This window comes from Barbus barbus (assembly GCF_936440315.1).
Source record: "Barbus barbus genome assembly, chromosome: 4".
NCBI classification, from domain to species: domain Eukaryota; kingdom Metazoa; phylum Chordata; class Actinopteri; order Cypriniformes; family Cyprinidae; genus Barbus; species Barbus barbus.
The window spans coordinates 17,549,952-17,566,205 of NC_136732.1; the positions used below are offsets into that span (position 1 = coordinate 17,549,952).

Below are 16,254 nucleotides of genomic sequence, written 5' to 3' on the forward strand. Positions count from 1 at the left end.
ATCTGTGACTGTGACTGATGGGAAAGTTATTGCAAATAATCATAATGAATTGTTTGCTTACACAGCTGAAAGCAGGTGGAGAGCTGCTTGGCATGGGATACGGCTCCTTTAAACTGTTATAATGGCAGAGGGATATCAATCAGGTTATCTAAGAAATGGATAGGTTTTCACAGAAAGAGATAAAAGCATGTACAGAATTGTTAAAGGAGTTTTTATATCGTTTTTATATAATCTTTTTATATTATAAGATGATTTTTGATCCATTACTGGTGATTAATCTGGGAAATGCATGTGAGGTCTGAAATAAACCTTCTCCTTATGTCAAATAACTTCAAATAACGTGTAACAAATAACAAATCAGTCCTCTATCTAGAAAAGATTTTGATTCTGAATTTTATTATACTAGTTATTAAAGGGAAAATTTAAATTGTATGTGTTTTTTAATGTTTTTAAACGTAATAATTTTAAGTCCAAGATAACATTGGAAATTTGTTCAGAACCACTGATCTCTCTTTAATAATATTATGCCAACAAATGAGTCTTTATTCTTTACCGCCTCTGAAGATAAAAGTGGTGCATGTTTATGACATATTGAGAAAGATTTTATACAAGTGCCAAATGGGATTTATGAATAATAAGATGACCCTGGGGTGAAAGGTCAGCAATCACACAGAATTGCCTTTTGTTAGAGATTAGAAAGACAGCAAGACATTTGTAGATATCTGTTTGAATGCTTTCCAGGACCATCTTCAAAATTTGCATTGATCTTAGAGGAATGTATGTTGCCAGGAGGCTACATCATGTTGGAATCATTATTTTGCAAGATCAAATTCATTAATAGTTCAACTGCCTGTTGTCATGAAGCGTTTTGTGTTTTGGTACAAGCAGCACGTGTCTAAACCTGCACCCACTTCAAAACAGATCTAGACCATTAGAATTCATCTCACAGTGACCTAAATCTGTTTCACTTACATTATCGCAGGAACACATGCACCTCAGACAAACAATAAACAAACTCATGGACTCTTACTATCAATAATGGAAACAGGTCGGCACGTTTTCATCAGCACTGCTGTGAAAGCATCAGTTCTTTTTTTTTCTCTCTGCTCAGATGCCTAATGCATCCTTACTCTGCCTCTCTCTCCATTACAGTCTTTCTCTTCCTATGAATCTCTCTCTTCTCCATCTGCAGTGCAGTGCTGATTTGCACATATGCCACTGATTGGCTCCGAGAGAAAATAAAGCCCCTCTAGATGAGATAATCACTAAAACACACACAATGATCTTGTGCAGTGCACGCTGGGCCTGGCTTTGTGTTTAGCTCTGGTATAATGAAGCCAATGAAGGTAATAGAAAGGAGCAGCCTACCTCTGACTCCGTCTTCCTCTCTTTTTTTCTGTCTCTGGATCTGTCGTTCCCAGACGGTTGCCTTACTGATCCTTTCACTATGAATCTTCCACACGGCTGCTGCCCCTGCTGTCTTTCACTTCTCTTTCTGTCTTTCTCTGTGGTTCTCTCTCTCTTCCACACACATACACAAACCCCCTCCCCTTTCCATCCTCCCTCCCTCCCCTCCTGCCTCCTCCCCTTCTCTCCTCCGTTAATCCAGTATCCCCAAGCCTCTCTCTCTCTCTCTCTATCTCTCTCTCTCTCTCTCTCTCTCTCTCTCTCTCTCTGCTGTCATTATGTCATCAGAAACAGAAGCAGGTGGGTGTTGTAAGACATGCAGGGACCGTGTTGCCTCCAGTGGGCATCGCTCCCCCCTCCCACCCTCTATGTCTTTTTTTTCTCTCTTTAGATTATTGTGTTCACTTGAGCAGCTCTGAAAGCCTGAGCACTCATTCACTCATAGTCAGATGGAAGACAGGGAGGTAGAGGCCTTCCCCATCCCCCTCCTCTCCCTTCCATGGGCATGCAGCGTATGTGAGTGTATGTGAGATTGTTGCTGTTTCTTTGTTGTACATGTAGATGGATCAATCCACAGTCCAGAGTGTGTTCCTGAGCTGAAACATGAGTGATTAAAACTAAGCCACCTGACATTTTTTGACATGAATGTGTTATGATTATAACATGAATATACCAAATACAATGTAAATGAATTAAATACAAATGTTCAAAAGTTTAAACACAAACTCTTAGATTAATAACGTGTGTGTAACCCAGTGTGTGTTTTTGATAGGGCCATGTGGTCCTCTTTGACACAGTAGCCTTGCATCAATAATATGGATGTTCTTCAGTCAGAGCCCCTCATTAATGGGTGCAGGGGTCGTCAAGGGTTGAATGGCTTGTTTGGGGTCTTCTGTCTAATTAATTCAGAGACATCTGTTACACCTGATATGACTCTAAGGAAAAGATTTACAAGAGCCCCTCTGTCACACACACACACTGCATGGTGCATAAAAGGTCATATTTTTAAATGGCTGTTTTCCCAGTATATCTAAACTTCAATATTAATAGTGTGTATGTTATTTGCTCTTATATGGACAGTCGTTTTATTTAAAATGTATGTTCAAGTGGCTTCCGATTTCCTCTGACTAATTTATAGCTTTTCAGAATTTAACACACAATAATGGACTTGAAAATGTGATTTTATAATGATTGTTATAAAATAAAACAAATGCTATGCTTTTACTAATGCGCTTATGCATTTTTTTAAAAAGGCTAATAAACCAATACTGCAAAAAAAATTATAATAATAATGTGTATATGCACATATACAAGAACAACTGGACAAATTATAGATAACTACATATTTATTATTAATTTATATCCTTTCATTATACAGAGCAAGATGAATCACTTTGTACAAGAAGCATTATTTATTTCTTTTTACAAAAGCTTTATGTACAGATAGAAAATATCCCAGTTATATATATATATATATATATATATATATACATATATACATATATATATATATATATATGAAGCAAACAGACAGCTGAGTAAACAATGTCATGTTCTGATTTAAATAAATATAATTATTGGCACGACTAGGAGACATGGTTGTTTATTCCTCATCATTGCATAATTCTCCTATTCAAAAGACAACATCACAGTCAGGCACAGAGATCAATTTCTGGTGGCATGCATTGTCCTGGCATAATATAAATTAATTCTTTGGAGAAGATATCAACCAAAAATTCATAACTGAATGTACCAGTTCTGTCTTTCTGATAGATAAACTTAACACACACACACACACACACACACACACAAAGACACAAGACATGACATGCTCTCTCCTACAAAGTGCAGTTACTGTCAGAATATAGATTAGATGCATCAGAGCTACTGGATTACATTACATATTCTGCCCTTATTGCTTCCTCTGATAAGAAAATGTAATAAAATATGCCAAAATATAGTTTAATAATTTATAATAACATATTTTGAGTTGAAAACCACAGTAACATATACATGATCTCAGATACAGATATCAGATATACAGATAAATACAGATATCAACAGATGAGTGGTAAAGCACTCATCTCGCATTGTCATACACAGGACATGTTTATCAAGCTCGTGGTAGAAGAAACCCAATCATCAATGCACTTTAAGAAGTGAGCATTTTATCCTGGGTGAATATATATAAAAAACATCTCTCAAATGCTGTTTGTGTATATACTTTGAGTCTGTGATCAGCTATTTGGTTTTGACAGTGTTAACGTTCCTGAAACATTTTGATCCAAGGCCTTTTTATAATTCATGTTGCTATTGCACTCTTTTCTTGTCCACTGGCTTTCTATGCTGTTTTCCTCATCTCTTCCCATCTCCTTGTATGAAGTAGGGGTTTTCATGACCCACCAGATAAGAGTAGCGTGTGGGGTTTAAGTCCTTAAAGGTCCTCATGCCATCTGTTCTGAGGTCATACGAGCCCGACTGCAGAAGAAATTAAAGTCCATGTTAGCCACGTACGTTTAAACACAACCCACAAGGCTTCATTCTCTCAGCACATCTCATCTTATAATACCAGCATGCAGGAAAAACACAATAACCTGCCTACAAAATCATGCAAAGCTTATGATGGCATGCAAACATGTCAAACCAGAGATCAAAATCAAGATCTCATCCCAAACGTAACAGTAATACATCTCAGACTCAGAGTGTATATACAGCGATGGGAAGTGATGATGCCAGTCACAAAGAGAAAAGAGGAAATACAAGCAAAATAAAGGAATATTCCTTCTAGGTTAAATAAGTAGGTGACGACAAAGGTGTATTGTCGTGAAAAAAAGCCACAAAGCGAAAGGGTATCAGTGGACCATCTCTGCCTTTTACAGTCCCTCACGACACGCAGGACACACCAGGAGTCGGTGACTTACCTTTCCTCCAATCTTCTATAGTCATAGTGTTTGGAGTGAGGAGAAATCAAGCCCATATACGGGATATCACATACACACAATGACCACAAATACGTGCACAAACACACACACACACAAAGAGGTTTGTTTATGAGCTAACCCGTCACAAAACTTGTACATCCATTATGATAAAATTCTGATTTCATACTTTAAAATTATGAAATCTACTGAGGGATAGCCCAGTTGTACAATTTACTAGTTTTCCGCTAACCGCAAATGCAATTGTTTCGCTAATGCAATAGACCCTCTTTATTTGTGGCAGTGTTAGGACTACATCTGCTCATAATGGACTTCAGTCATTCAGTCAAGAAATAATTTGGAGAAAATTAGCATAATCCAATCTTTGTATCAATTGGGAGTATGTCATTGGAGTTCAGCTTGGCAGGCAGAGTAAGATTTGGAAATGGACAAGGGTCTGATCGAACAAAATATTTTGTATTTGTTTGTGGTGTGCTATATCTGTCATGTGGAAGATACTATAATTAGTGTTAGTATGAGATACACAGGGCACATGCAGGGTTAATGGAATAATTTCAACTACTAACTTACAGTGGGGTCATTTCTTAAAATTATTTTAAAAAGAGGTATTAAATAATCTATAATATAAATTAAGCTATATAAAATAATAATATGAATATAATTTATAAATAAGATAATTTTACACTACTGTAAAAGTTTGGGGTCTGTAAGAATTTTTTATGGTTTTTGAAAGACATCACTTATGCTCACCAAGGCTGCATATATTTGCTCAAAATATACAATTTAAAATAACTGCTTTCTGTTTGAATATATTTTAAAGTTTAATTTATTCCTGTGATGGCAAAGCTGATGTTTCAGTCAAATGATCTAATATGTAGATTTTCTCAAGAAACATTTCTTATTATCAGTGATGAAAACAGCTGTGCTGATAATTATTTTTTGTGGAAACTTGCCCCCAATTTTTTAAACAGTAATGTATATGCATAATTTCATTTTACAATAGATATCCAATGAAAAAAGGTCCACACATAAGCGTGTCTTTGAAACAGTACAAAACCCACTGTAAGTTAAAGACAAGTGTAACTGCTCCAAAGGGTTTAACTGGTTATTAATTATTTGTGAAGTTTTGACTGAAAGGAGGTACTCACCAATCCATTACTGTGGCCTTTCTTGCCTGGCCCTTCTGACATCTCTAGACTGTTGCCAGTGGCATCATTGCTGGAACTAGATGTCAGAGTGGCACGGGGAATATGGGTGATGTCCTGTGAGGGCCAAGTGGTCTGGAACTCCTCAGCAGGGTACGGGCTGTTGCAATAATTGCTGCTTGACTTCTTATTACTGTGAAATAAACAATAAACACACAAATTGTTAACAAGTGAGAAATGTACATCCATAAACAAGATTAAAAGTCTCACATAGAGACGTTCAAATGCACGTCCAATACCTGACGTCTCATGAACACTCACCTACGAGTCACACAGATGTAGATGAGAACAGCCAAAATCACAATGAGTATAATTCCCCCTAATACACATGCCACCACCACTAGAGCCAACAAAGAGGCTGCACAGAGATACAAGGTCATTAGACACACATATACACACAAAATTACTACTCTAATGGTCAAAAATGAAGAAATACTGTAGTAGTAATGTCTTACAGTCATCACAGTTGAATCCAGAATACCCAAATGGACATCTGTTTAAAAAAAAAGGACATGAACATGCTGACACCTATCTGCAGTTATGTGACTGTTGCAATATTGCCTTGACACAAGTGAAGTGAAGTGAAGTGAAGTGACATTCAGCCAAGTATGGTGACCCATACTCGGAATTTGTGCTCTGCATTTAACCCATCCAACGTGCACACACACAGCAGTGAACACACACACACCGTGAACACACACCCGGAGCAGTGGGCAGCCATTTATGCTGCGGCGCCCGGGGAGCAGTTGGGGGTTCGGTGCCTTGCTCAAGGGCACCTCAGTCGTGGTATTGAGGGTGGAGAGAGCGCTGGACATTCACTCCCCCACCTACAATCCCTGCCGGCCCGAGACTCGAACCCGCAACCTTTGGATTACAAGTCCGACTCTCTAACCATTAGGCCACGACTTCCCCACCCAAGGGGGCAGTAGTTTCTATTACAAAAATATTGTCATACACTCCACCATTGAATAAAGCAGTTCAGTTTGTGACAAGGAAGACATGTAGTATTTCTGAACCATCATGTTTGAGGTATGACTGGGGTTCATATTACTGGAACAGGTAAATTACACACAGACTTTGTTTTACTAAAATGAGAGTGTGTTATTAAGCACAAAGAAATTAAATAGTTCTCACCGAACACATATGTCCTCCTGCGCTTTGTAGCCACTAGGGCAAACTGTGAAAAGAATAGAGAGTAAATAGACTGAATCATAGAAAGATGGTAGAGCAGACAGAAAAACAATGAACTAAACTATGTATTGTTTCAGATTTGTGTGATTTCTATACCTGCCAATACTTGCTGAATCAAGAAAATATACCAACCAAAAACATCTTTCTCACCATAAAACTGTATTAGTTATTTATTTAACAAATGTTTTATTTCTTAATTGTATTCATTCTTCACGGAGGTCACGGATGATTATGATATGCACACACAAACACACATGGTAGTCCACACAATTGAAGTAATACACATGCTCACCTCTACAGCTTCTCGGCTGGTAAAGGCTAGATATATGGCCAGGTTTGCAGATACAATTAGGTGTCCCATCTTTGGTCTCACACAATGTAGTGTTAATATCACAAGGAAGAGGATCTTGCTCACACAGATTGGTTGCTATAAAGAAAGAGACAGTGGTTAGTTGTTTAGATAGATGCATGACAGAAAGTGTTTATCTTAGGTCCTTCAAGTTTTCATCATGTTTGCCTTCCCTGGTTAATTTTAAATGGTCCTGCGATGTAACAAATTAATTTCTAAATATATAAATATGTAATGTATTCTCTTATTTAATATGAAGTCATAAAAATCTACATGCATTATAATTGCATACAAATGCGCATAACAATTCAATATTAAATAAATTTGTTGAGCAATAATTAATTAGTTGTAGATGGTGGCATAGTTAGTGGTCATACCAGCATCTTGAAAGTATTTCATGTAGAAATCTCCAGTATATTTTAGGGATATAGAAAGACAATCTTTTATGTGATCTAAAATGTTCACATTTATAAAACATGGCCAGAGTCATGGCTAAACATCTATAAACACCCCATGTTTGGCACTGTATTATATTCTTATTTGAGGAACAATCATTTGCGGTTTAATACAACTGCAAGGGAAATTGCTTTATTAATCTTTGTGGAAATGAACAAAGTATGCTTCATGCTCTTAAGGTCATTTGTTGCCTAAAAGGAATTTATGTTTTAAATGTTTGTCAAGTCATGTAGGCTAATTGTAAATAAAGAATTAATTAATATGACAATTTTTTATATAGTTATGTGAGAGCAGTATATTTGTGAAACTATTTTAATATATTGTATGATTTTCTATGTGGACATTAATAAGCCTGTTTCACTGTTTTCATATCACAGCTTATATGTCTATTAAATTCACTCACCAGTGTATTCAGCATTAGCAAGAATGCCACAGTTTGTCTTCTCACAATCACTTATAGCAGTGTTCATGGCAGATGTAACCGATACCTGTGTGACTGGAGAATTGGGCTCAAAAAAACTGTTTACTGTAGCCACTATACTGCCAGACCTGTAAGTATTCACATAGAGATCAGTATTTTGCAAATATGATTCATACTATATGTGTAAGAGCTGAGGTTAAGAAGTGTTTCAAAGGGTCACTTACATCAACCGAATTACTGTGCTGTTAATGTAGTTTTGCTGGTTACGCAGAGCTTCATTTACCTATGGCGAAAAGGAAGAAAGAGTAATAATTTAGGCTCCAAGGCAATATTGAGCAATGATTCAAATTTTGCTCTGAATATAGCTAAAATATGATAAATTCTATAAGAAACTCAAATTAATTCATGTATACAATACATTGTATAATTAATGCAGTTATAATGGCACATTCCTCAATTATTTATACTGTATTTACCAAAAATGTTTTGTTTTTGCAATTTTAAATAAGAATGCTGCATATGGTATATGTTGCATATTTTTAGTACACTAAAAACTTATATTTACTTTATATTTATTTTAATAATAAAACAAATCTATATTGCCAACTGCACATGGTTCCAGTGTATGAAAATAACTATTTAAAAGTTAAATGCTAAAGTTAATAGACCAGATTGTAATGTAAGTTTGTGACCTACCGCAGCAATGATCTCTTTAGCAGTTTTCTGGAATTCAGGTGATTGTGGATTTTTCATAGCCTCTTCAAAAGTGCGGTTCACCCGCAGTGTACTAGGGAAGGTTTTAGCTGGAAATAAACACAGGGTTTGAGGAGAGAGAGTGGGGGCGTTAAAGTGCTTACACCGTTTGTCTTGTTAGTCTTTTTACTACAAAGATTCTTCCTAATAATCACAGTAATCATAAAATTTATATAAACAATTAAATATAGAAGGATTTTTGTAATGTCCCATGATCCTGTATAAGAAAGAGGATAAGTGGCCAAGAGGCTTGGCATCATATACGTACTTTCCACACAGGCATTGTTTAAAGGAATAGTTCCTGTCACACATTGACAGATGGAGTTCACACAGACACTGAGTGATGGGCAGGGCACTGCAGGACAGGTAGCTAAAAGAAAAAAGACGTCACTCAGTGTTTAAGGATGGGAGAAATTACTAAATGTAATTGTGAACTCCTCACTACTCAGAATTGCTCCGCAAAGTACAATCACACAACACATTAATTCAAACACACCTGGTGTGGTTGTAGTGTTAGTTGGGTTAGTAGTAGCGACAGTGGGTCCAGTCGTTGAGTTGGTAATGGGCGGTATAGTAGCATTTCCTGGTGTAGACTGAGGTGGTGGGGTAGCATTCCCTGTTGTAGTATTTCCTGGTGTAGCTATGGGTGGTGTGGTAGCGTTTACTGTTGCATTGTTCCCTGGTGTAGTTAGAGGTGGTGTAGTAGCATTTGCTGGTGTGGTTATGGATGGTGTGGTAGCGTTTACTGTTGCATTGTTCCCTGGTGTAGTTAGGGGTGGTGTAGTAGCATTTACTGGTGTAGTGATGGGTGGTGTGGTGGCATTCGCTGTTGCATTGTTTCCTGGTGTAGTTAGAGGTGGAGTGGTAGCATTTACTGGAGTAGTGATGGGTGGTGTGGTAGTGTTTACTGTTGTATTGTTCCCTGGTGTAGTTAGGGGTGGTATAGTAGCATTTGCTGGTGTAGTTATGGGTGGTGTGGTAGCGTTTACTGTTGCATTGTTCCCTGGTGTAGTTAGGGGTGGTGTAGTAGCATTTACTGGTGTAGTGATGGGTGGTGTGGTGGCATTCGCTGTTGCATTGTTTCCTGGTGTAGTTAGAGGTGGAGTGGTAGCATTTACTGGAGTAGTGATGGGTGGTGTGGTAGTGTTTACTGTTGTATTGTTCCCTGGTGTAGTAAGAGGTGGTGTAGTGGCATTTACTGGTGTAGTGATGGGTGGTGTGGTGGCATTCCCTGTTGTAGTGTTTCCTGGTGTATTTAGAGGTGGTGTAGTAGCATTTACTGGTGTAGTTATGGGTGGTGTGGTGGCATTCCCTGTTGCATTGTTCGCTGGTGTTGTCATGGATGGTGTAGTAGCATTTACTGTTGCATTATTCTCTGGTGTAGTTAAAGGTGGTGTAGTAACATTTACTGGTGTAGTCATGGGTGGTGTGGTAACATTTACTGTTGCATTATTCTCTGGTGTAGTTAGAGGTGCTGTGGTAGCATTTACTGGTGTAGTTATGGGTGGTCTGGTAGCATTTACTGTTGCATTGTTCCCTAATGTAGTTGGATGCGGTGTAGTTGCATTTACTGGAGTAGAGATAGGTGGTCTGGTAACATTTACTGGTGTTGTTATGGGTGGTGTGGTAGCATTTACTGTTACGTTGTTCACTGGTATAGTTGGAGGTGGTGCAGTAGCATTTACTGGTGTAGTTACGGGTGGTGCAGTAGCATTTACTGGTGTAGTTATGGGTGGTGTGGTAGCATTTACTGTTACATTGTTCACTGGTGTAGTTGGAGGTGGTGCAGTAGCATTTACTGGTGTAGTTACGGGTGGAGCAGTAGCATTTACTGGTGTAGTTATGGGTGGTGTGGTAGCATTTACTGTTACATTGTTCACTGGTGTAGTTGGAGGTGGTGCAGTAGCATTTACTGGTGTAGTTAGGGGTGGTGCAGTAGCATTTACTGGTGTAGTTGGGTGTGGTATGGTAGCATTTACTGTTACATTATTCCCTGGTGTAGTTAGAGTTGAAATATCTGTGGTTAAGGGTAGAGTTGTTGTAGCATTACCTGATGTAGTCTGTGCTGTAATTGTGACATTGGTTGGTGTTGTAATTGGGGAAGCTGTGCTGTTGCTTGGTGTGCTAATGGGAGGAGTAGTGTCATTGCCTCTTGTAGTTTGGGGTGGGGTTGTGCTGTTGCCTGGCTCAGGTAAAGGAGTAGTTGTGACATTGCCTGGTGAAGTTACAGGATGGTTTGTAGCATTCTCCGGTGTAGGTACAAGTGGACTTGTGGAGTTGGCTCCTGCTGTTGTTACAGGTGCAGGTGAAGCTGTGGCATTTCCAGGTGTACTCGCTGATGAATTGGTAGCATTTTCTGGTGCAACTGTAGATGAGCTTGTTATGTTGCCTTGAGTAGATAAAGGTGGAGATGTGACATTACCAGTATGCGTCGACAGCAGTGGGGTTGTGGCATTGTTTGTGAATGGTGCAGTTGTATTCTCAGATGGAATGCTTGTTACCGCTGTTGACGATCAAAAACACAATCAGAAACAGAAAAAAAAGATAATTGCATAAAGATTTGATAAGCAGAATAAAACAGTTTTTGTGTCAGCCTGCACTCTTTTTTTCTCTCTATTCGAACATGCTAGATGGATGTCTTTGGCTGTTTAGTTGCTTTTTGCAGTTTTCATGTTTTAATAATTAAAAGCACACAACGCTATCCAACTTATAACTGTGGACATGATACTTCGGTAATGGTATTATGCATTTTATGTATTTTATAGACTGGTATTGCAATGGATGCGGTCATCTTGATTTTTGACTTTTGTACCGGAATATGGTCGTCTCAGACATCGTTCCCAGCTAAAATATACGACTTCTGATGTATAAATGCAGCATACAACCCAGCTGATAATGAGATATCAGTCAGTATAAGTTGAATTAGCATAAATCAACCAATTATGCTAGGTTAAACCCAACATCCTATATTTCATATTGAACCAGCCATGGGTTACAAAACAACCAAAACTGAGTTCAATGAGTGAACAAATATCTGAATTAAGCTATAGATAAATAAAAATGACCTATGTTGTCCAAAAAAAAAGGCCTTTAAACTGAATTCTTCAAATAAAGTGTGCTAATATTTATTGGAGTATCTATTTACACTAAGTGCAAATATCTCGCCTTGATGGAAGAAGCTATTTGGACTAACTCTGCCCATGACTGTGTGGTTGGGCTTGGCATCATTACAAAAGATGCCAATCAAATATAGCAGTATTGGTACAGTAGGCTGTAAAGAGTGTGACAGTAACTTTTGATGCAATCAATTCAGGTTAGCATCCTCCATTTACCAAACAATTTCTTCTCCTGTTTTTCCCATCACATATCACATTGGAAAGCTGTGTATTTGCAATAAAAATGAAGGAAATATTCAAACAGTGGAACTAAAGTTACTCGCAGGTATTTAATAATGATGTGTTTATCAGGTAGGGTTAAGAGTAGGGCTTTGTTGTGACAATTAGGTGGCATACATTTAATCATTTTAATTAAAAATATAATTCACAATTAAGTATAAACAGCATCTAACTACTATTTACACTTATTCCAAAAAAAAAAAAAAAAAAAACTGCTATTTTTACATAATAAAAATATAAATAGAAGTATAAATAGAATCCATTGCTATTTGCACTTAGTGTAAATAGCATATATCGCGTTTGCACTATAATTGCAAATAGCCTCTGGCAGTAATTCTATAGCTGTAGGTAGTAGCTGCTTCTCTAAAATGCTTAAAGCCCATGCCAATGCTTAAAGCCTCACTTCAGTAAACACACAAAAGACAGTAAAACTACAATAGAAAGATTTGGTTATTAAATAAGCAATGGCACACACTGAACAATGCAGAGGGGTTCTGGTTAAATTGTTTTCAGAAGCATATGCAAAGCTCGAGTGACAGGTCTGAGGACAGAATGACTGAACTTTGAATGACTGGAATGAGAAAACGAAATAATGTTTTGCTAAATTGTTTTCACTTATAATAAAGATCAAATATATTATGAGGAAACAGCTCTGCTTCATGTAACTTCTGAAGTTACATAATTTATTGAACAAGAATAATTTATTGAAGTAGCTGAGGTGTGTGTATTAATTTCAAAATTAAATATTAATTTTGAAATTGTGTACTGTAATATTGTCTGATATGATAACTTCATCTGTAACAGAGGATTTGGAATTAAAAATTGTAATGACTGAACTAACTGATAACTGTTTTGTATTGGAAGTAGTGAACGTGCCCTTACCAACAGTAGCTACCTCTACGGTAGCATTGATAGGGATGTCTGTCGAATTATCGGTTGAATCTGTGCTAGATAAACCTGATGCCGTTATCAAGGCAGTCGTGCTTGTGGTGGGGCTCACAGTCGATGTGCCTATTACAGCTGTGAAAACACAGACAAAATTGCTCAGATGGGATGAGATACATATATACAACAAATACATAAAATCTTGGAACAAAAATTTCAATCTTCGTTCAGTTCCTGTAATCCAATCAGGCACACCCAAGTTACTAATTCAGCAGTCAATAAAGTACTATTTACTGTCAAACACAACAACTACACAAATCACATCCTGTTAGTAATTTCATTAGTTTCCAAGAACAAACCTGCAGTTATATGCTGCTTGTCTTATTACTTAGCAACCACACACAAAAGAACAATCGATTAACAAGGAGAAAAGGACTCCAGAACACACACAGATGTCATGTTTCTAATATTTGCTTTTTTTATTATTTGCTTTTGAAATTAGTCAGAAATCCAAATAATGACAAAGAAAGAAAGACATAGAAATTAAGAACTCATGCTATTTGCATAACTGGCCAATTATTTATTAACCTTTTTTCAGTACACCTCCTCGCCCACACATAAACTTTCTTTGAATCACAGTTTTCCTAGCAATAAAAGTCACATTTATACATGCTTAGTGGATGACAAAAGGTTAATATAAATGTGAGCAGTATTCTCATTTATGAATAGAGCTCAGTTTTAAAATGCTAAATCAATTATATTGAAACAAAGTAGTCTTACAAAAATGTCTATATGCTTTGAATGTCATCCAAGTTGAGAGACCTTTGTAAAGGAAAATCCGGTTTAATGGATACCTTTAGATAATAGATAATAGATATCAGTGCATGGGCCATGTCTCAAGGGTTTTTAGCAAATGATGATACATGTTCACATTTCCTGTGGATTTAAGGCAGAATTGCTTAAAGGTAAAGGTCCACAGACTTGGAGGCACTACATTCAAATGAGAACCATCTGTTTCTCTTCATAGTTTATCAAATTCTAAGGACAAAAAGTGAAAACATAACGGATATTCACAAAAAATGACAATTTCAAGTATCGAATACCAACAAGGTATATGGCTTTGACATGAGAGATATATATATATATATATTGTTATACATACATTTTATGTAAAGTACAGTACAGATATATACAGCTAAAAATAACTGACTAATCCTGCATTTTTGTATTAAACATGACATTAATACCACATCTTGTGTGTTTTTCCTAGGGCAGTTCATGACTTAGTGTGATTAGCCTACTTGCTAATCCTTTCCAGACACAAAGAGATGAGTGGGTTAAGCATGGTCCATTTCTAGCTCAAACCAGCACCAGAAAACTAAGTCTGAATGAGAAATGAGGCTGTCTGGGTCAAAGAGCACATAAGACTTCACTTCTGACCAGAGCAGAGGTCGGGTCAGATGTGATCTTACTGGAATGTGCCAAGTTAATTGAATTTACTACAAACATATGATCTCTTATATGAAGGTAATATGGCAAGGTCAGCAAAGGTCCAGAGTTTTATTTCTATGTAATTTTTTATATATTAACAAAAAAAATAAAAATAAATAATATATATATATATATAAGCAATTCTTTGAAGCTTTCTATCTTGTTGGCTATTGGTCAAATCCTAACTGGCGTCAATGGAAAAGGAAAGTCATACATTTTGATTTAAGAATACAAAGGCTTTTTTAAATTAACAACAGTTCATAGACAGTGATATTTTTTTTTCTTCAAGACTAGTTTGAATTTGGTTACACCTTGTCTACTGCTAGTTGGTCAAACTAGTTCTTAAGACATCGTCTTAACATTACGCAACTGGCTCATTAAGCATTCTAAAAAATATCAAATAAGAGTTGTGGCACTAAGGGTCAACAACTTTAAGGTCAGTTTAAGTTATTAGTCAACTAATTACAGACTCCTAGCCTGCTGAGCGCACTCACATGATACATTTGTAAGGGTCACCCTAGAATTCAACCGCACACTCACAGTAAGCATTCATTCGGGTTGCTTCTGATCTGTTACCAGAGTAGCTGATGTCTCAACACCCTGTCCTCTACCCAAATTCCACTATTGCTATGTACAGTAAGACCTCTATTTCTCAACCAATGTGTGTGTGTGGCAGGTATAAAATGACCTTGGGGCTTGTCTCACTCCCTCTCACACAGAAACACACCCGCTAGAATTGTGAACTATGTGGCAATAAGCTTAAGTGTAAGATCTGTTATTTACGGTGTTGTAACTGTCTTTGATATATATGAAGCAATGTTATACATAAAGCCAATAATATGTTTTTAGACAGTGTAAGAAAGACAAAATAAGATGAGTTACGTGTGTGTAAGGGAGAGTAAAATGTAGGGGTTGACAGGCAGATTTGAAATGCCCCGAGGCTGGACTCTTCTGCTGTTATGGCTCTCTGCTTCAAAGCAGCAAACTTGACACCAGGCGGCAGGAAAACCTAACAGCGAACTGCTTTCACCTCCACCTCCCACTGATAAACACACACACACACACACACACCCACACTCACTATCATCCTGGCTCTCTAAAACCTTCTCATTCTCGTAACCCAACACAAAGACCATGTCAGACTTTCTATGACACGCAATGATTGCCCTTTCACTTATTTAATTATTTCCTCCATTCACTACGTAGCTCAATTAAAGTCTTTTGTTAAGTAAAAAAATAGGCTTCATCCAAGTCAATAGCCAAAGATGGGTTTGGATACCGGACAAGCTGTTAAATATACTTTAATTTTGTAAAATGATGTTTCCTTGTATGAGGCATTTGAGGCATTTGCTGTATGAGCTAGATATTCTGTTGTTCCGCAGCTACCAGATAAAACAGGTAATCAATGTATTTGAATATATAGAACCATATCATGTTTAACTATGGAAAGAGAACTGACGTTTGTTTACACCCTTCCCGTTTTACAGCAAGGGTGTGAGTAGAACAGTGCGTCAGTCTACACACACAGTTATCTGATGTTTTCACTATTTTTTTACAACCAATGTTTCCCCAGACACATCTTTTACTTGACATGTTGTTTTATGAGTTGGGGTGGCATATGTTGTGCCACTTTTTACTTAAAGATAAAATAAACAAAATTACAATTCTGCCATCATTTGCTCACATTACAGACAGTTTTGGTTACCAATGACTTCACTTTGTATGGACAAAAAAACAAAGTGATTTTTCTAAATATATTTCT

The 16,254-nt window shown here is 37.1% G+C and overlaps 2 protein-coding genes across 2 annotated transcripts in view; both read right to left on the reverse strand.

Annotated features, from left to right (window-relative positions):
* The window catches only part of LOC306868930 (MAGUK p55 subfamily member 3-like), a 41,179-nt gene extending 39,670 nt beyond the window's left edge, over positions 1-1,509 (reverse strand). The window contains exon 1 of the mRNA XM_079415407.1: positions 1,369-1,509. The gene's annotated coding sequence lies outside the window, so the exon portion shown is untranslated. The remainder of the gene's footprint in view (positions 1-1,368) is intronic.
* A 1,486-nt stretch (positions 1,510-2,995) lies between these two features.
* On the reverse strand, positions 2,996-15,628 carry LOC306868165 (uncharacterized protein; the record flags this gene model as incomplete). The annotated part of the gene is made up of 13 exons (XM_079414216.1): positions 2,996-3,885; positions 5,495-5,684; positions 5,813-5,909; positions 6,007-6,044; positions 6,686-6,728; positions 7,035-7,169; positions 7,951-8,096; positions 8,193-8,251; positions 8,665-8,771; positions 8,990-9,091; positions 9,218-11,224; positions 12,999-13,136; positions 15,574-15,628. The coding sequence occupies 13 exons, from the start codon at positions 15,626-15,628 to the stop codon at positions 3,763-3,765; spliced, it is 3,240 nt and encodes a 1,079-aa protein (XP_079270342.1). The 3' UTR covers positions 2,996-3,762.
* Positions 15,629-16,254: the final 626 nt, after the last annotated feature.